The sequence below is a fragment of the Notamacropus eugenii genome, chromosome 1 (assembly GCF_028372415.1).
Source record: "Notamacropus eugenii isolate mMacEug1 chromosome 1, mMacEug1.pri_v2, whole genome shotgun sequence".
Lineage (NCBI taxonomy): Eukaryota > Metazoa > Chordata > Mammalia > Diprotodontia > Macropodidae > Notamacropus > Notamacropus eugenii.
The window spans coordinates 344,578,664-344,595,553 of NC_092872.1; the positions used below are offsets into that span (position 1 = coordinate 344,578,664).

At 40.9% G+C, this 16,890-nt stretch overlaps 1 protein-coding gene across 3 annotated transcripts in view; it reads left to right on the top strand.

Moving 5' to 3' along the window:
* Positions 1 to 10,875: 10,875 nt before the first annotated feature.
* The window catches only part of SLC22A4 (solute carrier family 22 member 4), a 99,074-nt gene continuing 93,059 nt past the window's right edge, over positions 10,876 to 16,890 (top strand). Inside the window, exon 1 of one of the 3 annotated variants that reach the window (XM_072629999.1) lies at positions 10,876 to 11,421. In XM_072629999.1, coding sequence (XP_072486100.1) covers positions 11,029 to 11,421 — 393 coding nt within the window. In that variant the 5' untranslated portion in view covers positions 10,876 to 11,028. The remainder of the gene's footprint in view (positions 11,422 to 16,890) is intronic. The other 2 variants (XM_072629998.1, XM_072629997.1) reach the window with 2 other exon arrangements.

A 16,890-nucleotide genomic window follows, 5' to 3' on the forward strand; every position in this document is an offset into this window, starting at 1 on the left:
TCAGCAGATTCAATGAAATTTCCTAGTATTCAATCAATACAGCATCTAAGTTTGTCAAAAAAGAAGGGAAATTTCAGAATGTCAAAAGCCCTAGCAAAATGTGACAAGCCATGCCATTTTTCCTCTCATTTCCTGCCCTTGAATCTTTTTCCCATGGTGCTTTTCTGAATTTTGAGGCATCTCTTTATAAAATCTGAATCATAGGCACCCTTTAAATGAGTTTATCTAGTCAAAATGTTATATAATTTGCTTTTTTTAATTGAATTATTTTATTTGTTTTCAGTATTCAACAATCACTTTCATATATCTGAGATTCTTTTCCACTCTCTCCCCTTTGGTGACCCCTCCCTCCCCAGTCTCTCCCTAAGACGATGTACAATCTTATATAGGTTCTACATGTAAATTCCTATTAAACGCATGTTGCATAGGAGAATTAAAATGAATGGGAGAAACCATAAAACACAAAACAAAACATAATGCAAAAGAAAATGGTCTGTTTCTATTTGCGATCCAATTCCATATTTCTTTCTCTGGCTGTGAAAGGGATTTTGTCTCAAGAGTCCATTCGAAATTTTTTAGGTCCATGCATTTCAATGAAGTACTAAGTCTACCAGAAAAATTCCTCACACACTGTGGTTGGTGCTGTGTACAAAGTTCTCCTAGTTTTGCTCCATTCACTCAGCATCAGCTCATATAAGTCTTTGCAGGCTTCGCTGAAGTCTTCCTGTTCATCATGTCTTATGGCGCAGTAGTACTCCATTACATTCATATACCACAACCTGTTCAACCATTCCCCAATTGATGGGCATCCCCTTGATTTCCAGTTTTGGGCCACCACAAAGAGAGCTGCTATAAATATTTTCGTACATGTGGGACCCTCTCCCATTTCTATGATCTCTTTGGGATAGAGTTCCACAACTGATATTACTGGGTCAAAGGGTATGCACATTTTTGTAGCCTTTTGGGCATAGTTCCAAATTGCTCTTCAGAATGGTTGGATCAGCTCACAGCTCCACCAACAACGAATTAGTGTTCCAACTCTCCCACATCTTCTCCAACATTTATCATCTTCCTGTTTTGTCATGTTAGCCAATCTGATAGATGTGATGTGGTACCTCAGAGTTCTTTTGATTTGCATCTCGCTAATCAATAGTAATTTAGAGCATTTTTTCATATGATTATAGATATCTTTAATTTCTTCCTCTGAGCAATTTGGAACTATGCCCAAAGGGCTACAAAAATATGCATACCCTTTGACCCAGCAATATCACTTCTAGGACTGTATCCCAAAGAGATCATAAAAATGGGAAAGGGTCCTACATGTACAAAAATATTTATAGCAGCACTCTTTGTAGTTGCCAGAAACTGGAAATCAAGGGGATGCCCATCAATTGGGGAATGGCTGAATAAATTATGGCATATGAATGTAATGGAGTACTATTGTGCCATAAGAAATGATGAACAAGAAGACTTTAGAGAGGCCTGGAAGGACTTATATGATCTGATGCTGAGCAAAAGGAGGAGAACTAGGAGAACTTTGTGCACAGCAACGACCACAGTGTGCGAGAGTTTTTTCTGGTAGACTTGGAACTTCATAACAACACAAGAACTTAAAAAAAAATTCCCAGTGGTTTTCTAAGGCAAAATGCCTTCCACACTCAGAGAAAGAACTATGGAATTCATTCACAGAATGTAGCAGATCATTTGTGTGTGTGTGTGAGTGTGTGTGTATTATGTTTTGATTTGTTATATGATTTCTTCCATTTATTTTAGTTCATCTACACAGCATGACTACAGTGAAAATGTATTTAATAGAAAAGTGTGTGTAGATCCTATACAGAATTGTATGCCGTCTTGGGGAGGGAGGGTGGTGGGGGGGGATAGGTAGGGGGGAATAAAATCTGAGTTTTATGGTAGTGATTGTAGAACATTAAAAATAAAAAAAAATAAAAAAAAACTTTGGGAGTGGGGAATGCTAAGTGATCAGAATTGAGAGGGGGTGTTTTAGCAAGGTGAGCTCCTGGAGCTACCAATAGTCTTAAGAATTCTTTCCCAGTAATTACAACTGATAAGTTTCTAAACTTTTTAATGATTAATCTCACAACCTACAAAATCTGCTAAAATGATTTTTAACTAAGATGATTTAACTTTCCATTGTAATTCCAGGTTGGCCAGACTGGAACAACCAAGGGAAAGTCTTAAAGTTTTGTTTGTTTCCCTAGCTTAAAAGTCTCTGGCTGCCTGCATTTTAAAACTTACAACATAACAGATTCATTCACAGCACACATGATACAGAGACATATACTGACAGACAAATTGACAATTAATGACAGAGAGAGAGGGAATCAGAAGCTTGTTAGAAATCCTCATCACGAACTGGCTATTATAATTCCAAGAAAAAGGCATTACAGGGATTCAAGACCTGATGGAATAAGGGTGCACCTCTATGGTCATAGGAGGGGTGGGAAGCCTTAGTGCCCCTGGAAGTTTCTGACTTTCCATAACTTTGAGACGGGTACTACATTCAGATTTCCAATGCCTTGGTTTCTTACAATAGTGACAAATACCAGGTTTGCAGTTCCTTACTACATTAGGGGTGGGGAGTGGGTTTGGGATGGAAGCTGCTCATTTGGCTTTAAAGTCTTCAGCTTGTGTTTCTAGTGTTTTGGCAATAATTTGCAGCTCAGCTATGATCTGCAGGAAATCCTTAAGGGAAAGGGGAGAGGGAGGAAATGGGGGGCTGTTGGAGGCCTATGAGGTAAAGGTGGAGGGGGAGTGGTAGTAGTATTAAAGCATCCTCTGGGCAACTTAACTGTTCCAGGGCATGTTTAACTAGGCCCCAAGTAGATATTATGGAGGGAGGGACAGGCTTGCCACTACTATGTACGCATTTTATATTTTTACCTATTCTATCCCAGTTTTCAGGGTCAATGGTTCCTTCCTTTGGGAACCATGGGTTGGGCTTTATCATCTCATCTACTATTTCTTCAATTCTACCTTCTTGCAGCTTAGCCCTGACTGCTTTACCAAGCATTTCGACAAATTAACATAACTTCTCCTAGTAGGATGTTCTTGACCCATTATGCGTCCCCGGTCTACTCATGATCATGATCCCAGGAGAAATTGGGCTGCCAACTCCTGCTGCCACCAAATACATCCCTTCCGGTCCCTATTTGGGCTCCAGATGCTGTGTCCTGCACAGTAGAGTTTGAACAGGAGTCACCTGTAAGGGGGACAAGAGCACATGCAGGAATAGAAGAGAGCCCACAGATACCAAACTGTTCATGGCACAACCTGGGCAGGCTCAGGAACAAGTGACTGCCCTGAGCCACTTCAGGAGTCAACTTTTACTTAGAAATTGACGACATGCTTACATCCCAAGATAAGGAGAGGCAAACATATATTTCCTGGGAGAGCACACAGATATATAATGTATAACTTTTATGACCCTTACAATATTTAATTTTTACGACCTATTGTCCTGTCTTCATGATATAGAATTCTATACAATTTACTTAGAGGATATTCTGCCCAACTAGGTCCCCAAGGGGGCATACTTGACCTTAGAGTCAAGTCCCTGCTGCTGCAGGAGACACATACCTCATATACAACTTTTTCTACTTATGAGGCTTGTGACATCAAGCTGCAGTAGGATGGAGTCCCATACCTCAGGATTTCAAAGCTGAGGCTGGAGCAGTGTTAGGACTTAGACTTGGACTCTGGCTCATTCAAGTATGCATGTACCTGAGAGTGCCAGGTGGGAGTCTGCAACAGCAGTGTGGGGAGAAGGACACAACCCCAAGAAGACTTTACTTGGATACTTTGTTTTGGATTGAGGGGATTATAACCTACTGAGGAAGAGAGTTTTGTGTTTTCTTCTACCCCTGGGGATGTGCCATGTAAGTATGGAACTTGACCTGGGATCCCTTAATTGTATAAACAAGTATTTTGGAACAGTCTATGTTATGTTATATACTTTTGTGTCTATTTAAAGTCATGTGGCCACCCCGGTAATAAATTGTTATGTTATGGATTTTGATATTATATTGTGAATGCTTATGTGATTCTTAAATAAGGTTTGGTTTTGAGTAAATGGAGAGCTGGTTTCCCACAAGTGTGCTGTGCTGCTTGGTGTTACAATAACACACGTGGCCAAGGTAATTCACACTTCCAATGCTACAGAGCAACCTGTCTTCTGGTGATATCAAAATGCCTTCATAAACTGCCCCCCCCCCCCCCACACACACACCTACTACATACTCTGTGATACAGGGACACTGGCCTCCTTGCTGTTTCCTCAACAAGACGCATCTCTTGACTCCCGTCTGTCCCCCATGCCTAGAATGCTCACCTTCCTCATCTCCATCTCCAGGCTTCCCTGGTTTCCTTCAAATTCCAGATAAAAAGCTCATCATCTATGTGCAACCTTTCCCAATCAAACTTAATTCTAGTGCTTTGACTCTATTGACTATTTCCAATTTATCCTGTCTATCACTTATTTGTATGTAGAAGTTATCAGGCAATCTCCCTATTAGGCTGTGAACTCTGTGAGGGCAGGGACTGTCTTCTGCCTTTCCTTGTATCCTCAGCACTTAACACAGTATGGAGGTAGGGATATGGTAGCCAAAATGACAAATTCAAGGAAGAATTAATAAGGCAATTTGTTGTAGCAGATGATAGGTATTTAATAAATCACCTCTAGGCTTTTCCACTCTTGACTTATATATCTCCAATGAGCAACGGTCCACTGCCATCTGCTGGTTTTAGCTACGACACAACTTTCCTAAATTGCCCTGGCAGCTGAGGGGAGATCATTTCTGGAAAACTTTCAGTCACATACTATCTTTGCCCTTTTGAGATACAGATTCTAGCCAGTTATATCCGGTCACCTGGTTAAAAATGCCTTTAGGCATTTAACTGTGTCTTGTTAATTTTTTTCCTCTCCCCTCCTTTTTTTCTCCCCTTCTCAGCCTAACATCTTATCTGAATTATGGACAGAAAACTTTTTTTAATCCTTCTCACACCCCTTGCCTGGAAAAATTATTCCCAGATGTTCCACATAGCAAAATTTCAAAGAAGGTGAATTTTTACAATAACTAATAATGGCACTTCAAGGTTTGCAAAGACTTTTACATATATTATTTCCTTTGAATCTTATAACAACCCTATGAGGTTGGCATTATTATTCCCATTTTATAGATAGTAAAATAAGATCACACAGTTAGAAAATATTTGAAGAAGGATTCAAACTAGGTCTTTCTGACTTCAAGTCTAATACTCTATCCAATATAACACCTAGCTAATGGTTTGGTGACCAGATACCCTCAACAACAACGTCCCCATCATATCTCTCATATTTCATACAGGTACCAAGGGTTAGGCTGGTTGAATAAAATTGAAAGGGATAATGATTTTTGCCATACTCTCCCCCAATCCCTAGAAAAACATTCCCTCTTTAGCTTGCTAGCCTAAGAATATCAGAGGATTTTTCTAAATACATGGTATTGTTATTTTTAAATGGCAATGATATTTTTAAAAGGAACATCAATTAAATAATCAACTTATGAACCAACTATCTAATTAACTTAAAACTGTATGATGCATATAGAATCTACATTATTTGGAATTTATAGTTGATATATTTGTATCTAAAACTTTTAATTATTGATGTATTCAATGGCTTCAAAGTCTTTCCTCTAAATCACAAAGTTGGCTCATTACTTTAAAGTAAGGGGTCTTAAAGTTCACAGACCTTTTTGTGAACTTGAATGAGAAAAAAAAAATTAAACATTTATATTCACTGACCCCTAAATTGCCAGGCCTGGTATCAGGACACACCTTCCCAAGTTCACATCTGGCTTCAGACACTTACTAGCTGTGTGACCTTGGGTAATTCACTTAACCCCGTATCCCTCAGTTTCCTCATCTATAAATTGAGCTAGAGAAGGAAATGGCAAACCACTCCAGTATCTCTGCCAAGAAAATCTCAGCTGGAGTCACAAAGAATCAGATATGACTGAAATGACTGAACAGAAACAAATAAAATTTCATTTTTTTCTTTTTTTATATTTTTGTTCTGAGCTTAAGAAATAAAATATCATTTCCATAACAAAGTAGAATGGAAAAAAAAAAAGATTGCATCTGAAACTGCAGACCTATTAAGTACAATTTGATATTCCTCTTAAATATACAAAAATGTTATCATGTAATTTTATTTTTTTCCCCTCCCTCTCCTCCTCCCACTCGAGAGATGGCTACCATCACACACAAATGTGTGTGTGTGTATACACATATGTATGTATGTATGTATGCATGTTCTTTCTCTGGATGCAAACGGCATCTTCCTTATAGGATCTTTGCAGTTAATTTGGGTATTTATAATAGAATGACTATTTGGTCATTCAAACTTGTTCTTAAAACAATATTGCTATTACTGTATACAACATTCTCAGTATTTCTTCAATTATCTAAAAACATTATTCTAGAAGGAATCTATGGGCTTGACCATATTGCCAAAGGGGTTTATGACCATAAAAAGAGTTAAGAAGCCCTAGTTTAAAGTGACTACAATGTATGAGCTAAAGGATTTATATTTCCTGCTGAAAATCTCAAAGGTTCAATATCCAAGGTACAGGAGGAAGAGCAAGAAGGACTAGAACAAATAAAGAATGCAGGACATCATATGACTATGACTTTTTAAAAGAAACAGTGACAGATGACAAATAATCCACTGAGAATGGAGATGCAAGAATCACAAAGCAATTAAACTGAACTTTTATTATTATATATAATATATTATTACACAATATATATATTATATAAAATATTATTATTTTAAAATAATAGATGACATTTATAAGTACCTTTGAGATTTGCAAAGCCCTTTACAAATATTATCTCATTTTATCTTTACAACAGCTCTGTAGAATAGGGGCTGTCATTGTTCCCACTATATAGATGAAAAAGCTGAGATAGACAGAGGTTAAATGATTTGCCCAGAGTCATACAGCTTTAAGCGTCTGAGGTTGGATTTGAATTCAAGTCTTCCTGACTCCAAGTCCAGTGCTCTCGTCACCGTACCACCTAGCTGATGGGAAAATATAATCCAAACTTTGCAGTTCTTTTTGAGATCTAATTCCATATGCTGTTTATTTATATGTGCTGAGAGTGCTTCACTCATAAATTTAAAAAAAAAAATCTGTCAGTCACTCTGTCTACAGGGTAAGGTCTTAGGGCTATGTGCTCTAAAACAGCTCTTCCTGGGAAGTTGTCCCCCAGGCAAAGGAATTCTGCCTCTTCAGTGGTGGGAGATATGAATGCTGCTCTAGGTGACATGTCTAACAGAAAGGACTCTTCCTTATTGGTTAATGAAGCATTTTGACTGGAGGTGGGACTGGGGAACAGAGGACACGCACATACTGCTTAAGTGAAGGAGAGTTTCCAGTTGGAAAGCAGGATATGGGAAAGGTAATGGCCTCAACCTCTGCTCATCAAGAAAAAAAGCTGAGATCCGTAGCCTGAAAGGTTGGGATTTTCTTTCCTTTTTCTGTCCCTTTCTCCTTCTTCCTACCTCCCTAACACATGGTCAGTCTCTCAAGTCAGTCAGTCAGTTGTTATGGGAAAATATTCCCACTGAACTCATATGATAGGTAACCGCTGTTGAATATCACCATCACAAAGCAGAATCCCAGAGGTTAAAACCTAGGTTTTATTATGCCTAAACCCATATTCAGAACTCAGAAAAATAAATCTCCACCCAGATTGGGGTTCTAAAATAGCTTATATAATTTCCAATTACATCAGAGAGACAGAGAAATAAGTTATGATCCTATAGCAATCTTGTACATCCTCGGGCCATAAATTAGATGGACTTAGTTAAATAGAACCATAATCTCATAATCCTCTGAAGAAGTACACTTAGTTAAGCATATTTAGTTTTAGATTCTATAGTAAATTAATTAAACTACATTTAGAGGGTTCACAATGGGCTGATTGAGAGGGCAGATTTACATGTCACAAAGATAACACAGGGTTGGAACCAGTTGGGATCCTTCCACAATTTAAGCAAACTGAATAATTTTTGGACACCTTGACTTCCTTTTTTTGGCCTCTCACCTCATAAATGTAACATCTCATTTGGCATGTTTCACTCAGCTAAATAACCTCCTAATTAGGAGAAACAGCCCTGAACTCCCCAAAGTAAAGATAATAAAAGGAAATAAAAAACATTTTTAATGCAGTCAATACACATTTATTAACTATCTACTATGTACTAGGCACTATGCTAAGTGCTAGGAATACAGAGAAAGGCAAAAGACAGTTCTTTTTCTCAGGGAGGTTATTGTCTAATGGAGTAGACAACAAATGAGGATAAAAATAAAGAAGACTGAAAGTGACTTGGTATGAACAGGATTTTTTTCTGTAATGACAAAAATTGTGGGAAAAAAAATGGTGTCACTGGAGACTGAAAAATAGAACAAAGACTAGCAAGGGGAACCATAAAGGATTAATGAACATGCATGAAGAAAGGGGAGGTTTGCTACTGTGTACATTTTGGATTATCAAGCAAGTAGAGGCAAGTCTGCAAGATGCCGCTATGATCCCATAAGGACATATTTTGATCAGTTCTTCACTTTCCCCAGAGGGAGATGATATATTCAGCAGAAGATGTACCAAATACTATAGCATCTAAATTTTTAAAAGAGAAGTTAAATGAATTATAGGCAGAGATAGATAGTAGTATTATAATAGTAGAGGACTTTAAGCTTTCCCTCTCAGAACTAGAAAAATTTAACCAAAGAATAAGAAGTTAAAAAAAAAAAAAGATCTACCAGCTCCTTGATCTTATCCCTACTCCCACCCCAAATTCTCCATACATACCTGAACTAACAAAGTATTGGACTTGAGTAAGTTGGCAAGAGGTAGACCTGGGCAGGAAGCAGTTACTGGTGACTGTTCTTGAGAAAACTCAGAAAGCACTGGACAATTTTGACTTCAGTTTTGCATCTTGCCCAAGATACAAAACTGCTTAAAGGATGGATGTAGTAAATCATACACTTCTTCGCAAATCCTTTGGATTAAGGGAAACAGAGCAATACTTCAGCCCACCTTGACACTGAACAACACATATCTCCACTAATTCCTAAACTCATCAGTCATCTAAAGGCTGGAGTCAGAAGCACAAGCCATCTAAACCAGGAGCTTTTGACCTTTTACGTATCCTGGTCTGCTAACTAAGGAACACCTTCTTAGAATCATGTTTTTAAAGGTATAAAATAAAATAAAGAGGATTACAAAGGAAATAAATTACATTGAAATAAAGATGCAATTTTCCCCCAACCAAGTTCATGAACCCCCTGAAATATATCCACAGGCCACTTGAGAGGAAGGGGTCCTTGTATCCCAGTAGCATTTATATAGCACTTCAAGGTTTGGAAAATGTTTTATAAAATGTTATGTCAACTTATCTTCACAACAATCCTGGGAGGTTGGTGCTATTATTATCCTGTTTTACAGAAGAGAAAACCAAGGCAGGAAGAGGCTAAGTGACTTGCTCAGGGTCACATAGTTTATAAGCGCCTGAGGTCAAAGTTTAACTTGTCTTTCTAACTTGAGGTTCAGCTCTCAATCTCCTGTGCCACCTAGCTGATCTAAACCAAACCACTAAAAACAAAATCAATTCTCAAGAAAATAGGGGCCTCCAGAGAGGTCTCCCTTTCAAGCTTACACACCTAGAACTAACTCTATGTGATTTGCAGTCTCATCTCATCCTCATTCCCAACAGTATTTCCCCTGGGGACCAAAGGAAAAAGTAGGGGTGTTCTCCTATGATTTGGGGGCTTCTCTGGACTGAGGGTCATTCTCTAGCTATATAATTAGAAGGGCATTTTACAAACCTATTTGAATATTCCCAAAGAAACTGGAAGAAAGGGACAATATGAAGAATATAAAGAAGAAAGGTGGCTGAAGGGCCCAGTCTGACAGAAAACAAAAATTTGCAGCCTTGGATCCCAGGGTCTCTTTCAAACAATGATGCTTCAGGTGAACCCTCCAAAGAGGCACCCCACCAAATCCCCTAGGATCTCTCTCAGAGACCCTACAAAATCTTAGAACCTGAGTTGGAAGAAACCTCCGAAAACATCTACTCTAATCTAAAAAGATTATTATAACATACATTCTTTATAATTGTTCAAATACAGCCTCTGTTTGAAAACCTATAGTAACAGTGAACTCACTTTCTCGAACACCTCAATTTACGATGGCATGCCTCATAATCCTCCCCTAAATGAGACTCACGTCCAAGTCTATCCATTTCACCTAATCCCTTCTAAGGAAAAACTAACTTCTTTTCCCAGCCATAACTTTTCAAATACTTGAAACAAGGATTATTTCTCTCTCCCTGAACCCTTTTCCATGCTAAATTGAAACCCCCATCTCCCTCCAGATCTTTCAATAGATCCTTTTGGGATCAGCGCTGCCCTTCTCAATATCGTTCCTAAAATGCTGTACCAAGAATTTAAGTCTATATGCTGGATACGGTGCGAAACGGGCAGAGAACGACTGTGTTGAATGGCTCCCTTGATCTGGACAAGACTTCTGCCCAAGGCCCCGCAGCCTTGTAGGAGCAGGATGGGCGGATGGAGCAGGAGCCACACGTATTCTCTAAACTCCTGGACCCTAAAGAAAATGACGACCCTCACACACACCTCCACATGCGACAGCATTCCCATTGACCTGAAGCTGTGCGGCTAAGGTCAGAGCCAGCGGAGCTCTCCAGCGCTAGGGACCTTGCCCCCGCCTCCATCCTGTGGGAAAGGGTGGGGCAAAGGGAACTGGGCGCAGCAGCCGACCAATCGTACTCCCCATGTCCAGGGCAGCGCCAGGGGAGGGGGGTGGAGGAAGAAGCAGATTGGGGAGGCGCAGCCTCCCCAGCCCCCCTCCCCAGCCCGCTGCGGGGCTGCAGTCCACAAAGGCACCAGGTCTTGTAGCCTTCCTCCTGGGGACGTTCTATCTCCCCCGAGCTGCGACATGCGGGACTACGACGAGGTGACAGCCTTCCTGGGCGAGTGGGGACCCTTCCAGCGCCTCATCTTCTTCCTGCTCAGCGCCAGCATCATCCCCAACGGCTTCAATAGTATGTCGATAGTGTTCCTGGCGGGGACCCCCGAGCACCACTGCCGGGTGCCCGCCTCGGCGAACCTGAGCAGCGAGTGGAGGAACTACACTATCCCCCGGCAAATGCAGGACGGCCGCGAGGTGCCCAGAACGTGCCAGCGCTACCGGCTCGCCGCGCTCATCAATTTCTCGGCCCAGGGGCTGGTGCCCGGCAGGGACGTGAATCTGAGTCAGGTGGAGCTGGAGCCCTGCCTGGACGGCTGGGAGTACAGCCAGGACACGTACCTGACCACCATCATCACTGAGGTGGGTGCCGCCCGCGGTGGAGGGGGTGCCGCCGCCCACGGAGTCTCGTGGGCTCTCCCTCGGGGATCCCTTAGCCAGAGCTGCCTTCCGGTAGAGCTTGCGGGCGCATGCCATGGTAACTCCACGCTGGAGTGCTCCGGGTTGTGTGCCCGAGTCAGGGTGGCTGCTGGGCGTCGGCAAAGCGTGGAGCGTGCGGCGTGCGCCTCGGTGAGGGGTGGCAGGGTTAGGGTCAGGATGATGTGCGCCCCAGCGCGCTCGGCAGCCCTGGGGACCGTGAGACCCAGCTGGGTGCCAAACTGGAGAGAGGGGGAGCCGCCAGAGCCGCTGAGTCAACAAACGGCCAGGCGTTATACCAACAACTCCTTTTCCTCCAGTTTCATAACTAGGTCTGGAAATTTCCCAAGAGCCAAATGTTGGCATGTGAATAGCCCCAGGCGGCAACTGTCCGGAGGTAGAATGGTTGAGTCAGTATTACGTTAGAACAGTCCAAAAGAAGGGGAAGTTTCCCTCCCAGCCCTCCTCCAAAGCACTGACAGGTTCTGGGAGAACAGAGTGGCGGATCACCTCCATCCTGGCTCCCAAGTGCTCAGAAGCAGCCTGACTTCAGGACTAGCAGACCCTGGCTAATTCTGTGGCCCTAAATAGAAACACACAGACTTCGCATTACATTAATTCTGTCTCCCTCCCTCTCCTCTCCCCCCCCCCCCCCCGTCTCTCTCCCTCTCCCTCCCTCTCTCTCCTCTCCTCCCTCTCTCCTCTCCTCCCTCTCTCCCTCCCTCTTTCCCTCCCTCCTTCCCTCCCTCTCTCTCCCTCCCTCTTTCTCTCCCTCCCTCTTTCTCTCCCTTCCTCTCTCTCCCTCCCTCCCTCTCTCTCTCTCTCCCCCCTTTCCCCCTCCCTCTCCCTCCCTCTCTCCTCTCCTCTCTCTTTTCCTCTCTCTCCCTCTCTCTCTCCCTCTCCCTCCCTCTCCCCTCCCTCTCCCTCCCTCCTTCCCTCCCTCCCTCTTTCTCTCCCTCCCTCTTTCTCTCCCTTCCTCTTTCTCTCCCTTCCTCTCTCTCCCTCCCTCCCTCTCTCTCTCTCTCTACCCCCTTTCCCCCTCCCTCTCCCTCCCTCTCTCCTCTCCTCTCTCTTTTCCTCTCTCTCCCTCTCTTTCTCTCTCTCTTTCTCTCTCCCTCTCCCTCCCTCTCCCCTCCCTCTCCCTCCCTCCTTCCCTCCCTCCCTCTTTCTCTCCCTCCCTCCTTCCCTCCCTCCCTCTTTCTCTCCCTCCCTCTTTCTCTCCCTTCCTCTCTCTTCCTCCCTCCCTCTCTCTCTCTCTCCCTCCCTCTTCCCCTCCCTCTCCCTCCCTCTCTCCTCTCCTCTCTCTTTTCCTCTCTCTCCCTCTCTTTCTCTCTCTCTTTCTCTCTCTGTCTCTCTCTCTTTCCCTCTCCACCTTTGGCATCTGGCTAATGTTCTGCTCAGAGCTTGTCTTGAGTGACCAGTCTTGGGCAGGTTAGTGCTCTGAAGTTGGCCCACCAACTAATTTTGTACATTTTTGATGACTTTGCTGCTGAAGAGCTCTGGACTTCTATTCTCACTTTCACCCATAATTATTAAAAATGTCACTGAAGTATTTGCCTGTTCAATTCAATATTCCCCTCACACTCAGTTTATAATGTTAAGCTGGGGTGGGGGTGGGGGGAGAGGTCGGCGACTCTTGGTTTTGTCTCTACCTCCAGCACTTGCACAGAATAGACACTTAATAAGTATTTGTTGAAGTTCATAAAATTAAAGTACTCATTTATTGATATGCTAATGGATGTCAGGAAACCATCTTTGATTTTGTCTGTCAATGAAGAGGGGCTCCACATATGAGAATTCCCTATACTATCTTCTCTACCAGGATTCCTCTCACACTATAGTATCACATTATCTAACTGTATTTTCCTCATATTTGGGGGATTTTTTTGGAGACCGAATTTGAACTCAGGTTGTCCTGACTCCAGAGTGGGTCTCTATCCACTGCACCACCTAGCTGCCTCACTTTCTTCCTATTTCTTAAAGGAATTTACAATCACACTTCCCCCTCATTTTCCTCAATCCAGGTAAACGCCTTTCTTCAGTGTTCTTTCCTCTCAGCAGAATATTCTAGTTCTAAAGTGTGTTTTTGTCATGATCTAGGAGTCTGTAGTCAGAAGTTTAAGAAGAAACTTATTTTTGCTGACTTAATTATTTCCATCTTTTTCTCTGTTACCATTGTTGTACTGAGCAACCATGAACTCCAGAACCCAATACTGTCTTTGCTGTGAAGTGCTGGAGATCTATTATTTGTCAGGGTCTCTATGGATCCTGGAGTATTTACTAGCTGTCAGTTGCTTTATCTGGAGTTGCTTGTCTAAGGCTTAAAAACGGATTTGTTCTGTGAAGTTTACATTAAGTCAAATGGCAGGACTTGAAGACCTAGAGGGTCAGATGTGGCCTGGAGGAGGCAGGTTACCCACCCCTGAAGCCATGGACTTTTCCCAACTATCTACTGTTGTCTCCAACGTTCCTAACGATTATTTTATTAGCAGCTTAATTTCAAACATCAGCACAAGAAGTCTGTGCCTTGGGCAAGGTTTTGTACATCTTGTGATAAACTGCTAATTCTTCTTCCAAGTCTTTGTTTTCAGAGTGAAGGAAATTGAAAGGTGGAACTGCATAGTACTGTAGGCCTACCTCTATTCTGCAGCTCCTGACCTACTCACTTGCCTGTAGACCAAATTCTAGATCTTGAGTTTTAAATAACTCACTATGGTTTCTTCTTGGAAACTACCTTTGTTGGAATACTAGAGGAAAAGGGTGGACAGAGGAGTTGATCTTTACTACTCCCTCCTACTTAGACATCTTTCCTATAAATAAATTAATTTCAACTCATAAAATATACTGCTGTTCTAGTCATTCTAAGTTCCCATAAAATGTTTTGTTTATTCATTTTCATTGGCATTTCCTAATATGTTCAGAATTAGTGCTGATTAACTCTTCAAGTACTGATTTTTTTGCTTTGTATTATTTCAAATAGAACTTACCCGATTTCTTTGTGTTCCTGATTCTCTTGGTCTAAATTATATTTTAATATTTCATTACAATAATGTACCACAAAATATTTAAACATTCCTTTCTTGTTGGCCATTCTATTTTTTTAGAATTACAAATTATGCTGCTATGAAAATCTTTGAGCAGACAGCTGTCTTTTTTATTTTTTATTTAATTTATTATTTATTTGTGACTTCTTTTTAAAAATTTTGAGTTCCAATTTCTTTCCTTCCCTCCAGTCTTTCCCCAACTCATTGAGAAAGCACGCAATAAGATATCAGTTATACATGTGAAATCATGTAGAATATATCTTCTTTTATTTTTGATAACTTTCAAAGTATGTTCCCAATAGTGGTCTCAATAGCTTAGCATTATCCCATTTCGTGTAATGTTGGATTTGGGAGGGATCTTAGAGGGTTATGACTTTGTGACAAAAGAAATAAGCTAACAAATAAAAACCATCTCTATAACAACTGATATCCTAGTGCAGTATTTCCCATTTAATGGTTCTCAAACCCTTTGGGATTTATGACAATGATCCAAGGGTAGACCATTTAATGGCTGGGAACTCCAAGAAGGTCACATGAAAAATTCTTTAATATTGCCTTAAGCAACAAATAATTGCCCAATCATATTACAAATATATTTTTCTTCAATGACAAGCATGTACATGTTTGAAGCTTTATAATAAGGTTTGTTCCTATAGTGATTCAAAATCATCATGAGCTTTTTTGAAAAAAGTTATTGTAGTTGTAAGTGTTCCATGAATAAATCTAAAAGAATATTACATATTATTATAGTAATAACTAGTAAATTATATATTAAATTACTCTGGGAGTTCACAGCACATTTTTTATTATCAAAAGGGGTTCAAGGAACAAAAAATAGTGGGAAGCACGGTCCTAGCCTATTGCTTAAAGACCTCCAATTCTTGAAGAATTCAAGTGAGTTTTACCTCTTAAGGCAGCCCATTCCATTTTTGGAAGCTTCTAATTGTTAGTTCTCCTTTTGTTTCTTTTTTACAAACGGTCTAAAACTGTCTCTGCAACTTTCATTTTTAGAAGGCATTTTATTTGGTTATGAACAATTGGCCCAGAGGGTACAAAGCCCTCTTAAAGTTCAACTTACTTGGAAGGGCTTCATGATCATTACTGTCCTTACTTAGCAACTTCCACTAACCTGTGTTAGTTAACCTTCTGCTTAGCTGGAGAGATGTAGAAGGAACATGGACTCATTTAGTTTTCCCCACTGACACTTCGCTTTCTTTTTTCCTTCCATGCTTCTTTACCGGTTGGTGAATGTGAAAAAAGGAGAGTAGAATGGAGATGAATGAAAAGAATCAGGAAAGGGGAACAAAGGGATATTTCCAAATTTTTGCTGAAATTTCGTATTCTGAATGATAAATGGGAAGAGGGTGGCTTTTGTATCCAGTACTACTTTAAGGTTGAGCAAGGGATAGAAACATGGGGTCCATGAACCTATATATGTGTGTATGTATGTGTATAGATACACATATATGCATACACATGTGTGCATATAGAATATATATTTATACATGTTGATAACTGTATTTCAATATAGTTGGCTTCCATTGTATTTTTTTTATGCATTTAAAAACATTCTTTTGAGAAGTTCATAGGCTTCACCAAACTGTCAAAGGAAGAGAAGTGTTATAACTCTCTGAAGTTCACAAAGACAACACAGATGCCAGAGAAAGTTTGTGCCACAAAAACAGGGTAAATAAGGTAAAGGGTAAATAAGGACCTACCCAAGGAAACAGCCTAACACTTGGCAGAACCAAAGCATCTGCCCTTTTCTCTGTCACTGGAAAGAAACCTGATATTTCTGGGAAAGGCAGGCAGTTTACAATTTTCTCCTCTAGGAGGGCCCTCTTAGGGTGCCTAATGACTCTTCACCCCAAAGCTGCTGTAAGCCACTCCTATCTTCTGCTTCTTTTCACCTTGGAGAGTTGCTATAATGCCCTTGGAACTGTTTTCAGAAAGACGATGTGGGAAAGGGAAAGGGAAGACTGACTATATTAACTTTACCATCATCCCCACGGCTTGGGTCCCACCTGCCTTTCTTATAATGATGAGTCCTCTGCTTAACAGTATTTTATGGCTCTCTACATCAGTTTTTAAAATTGAATTTTTTATGAACTTAGCAGTCATCAACAAACATTTCTCTGCGCAAAAGAGAACAAAAAAGAGGATTGTATTTGAAAATAATTATTTTAAAAGCATTTGAAAATGAAAAATAGTAACAAAATTACCCCTTTTAATCCCCTTCTGAAGTTATTTTCATTTTCTTCTGTATTTTTTAATAGTTTCTTGATGCTCTTCTCTTATTTTGTGTCTCTGTCATTCCCCATTAACTCACCCCACCTTCACGGATACACATATACACATTCAAAATCAAAGC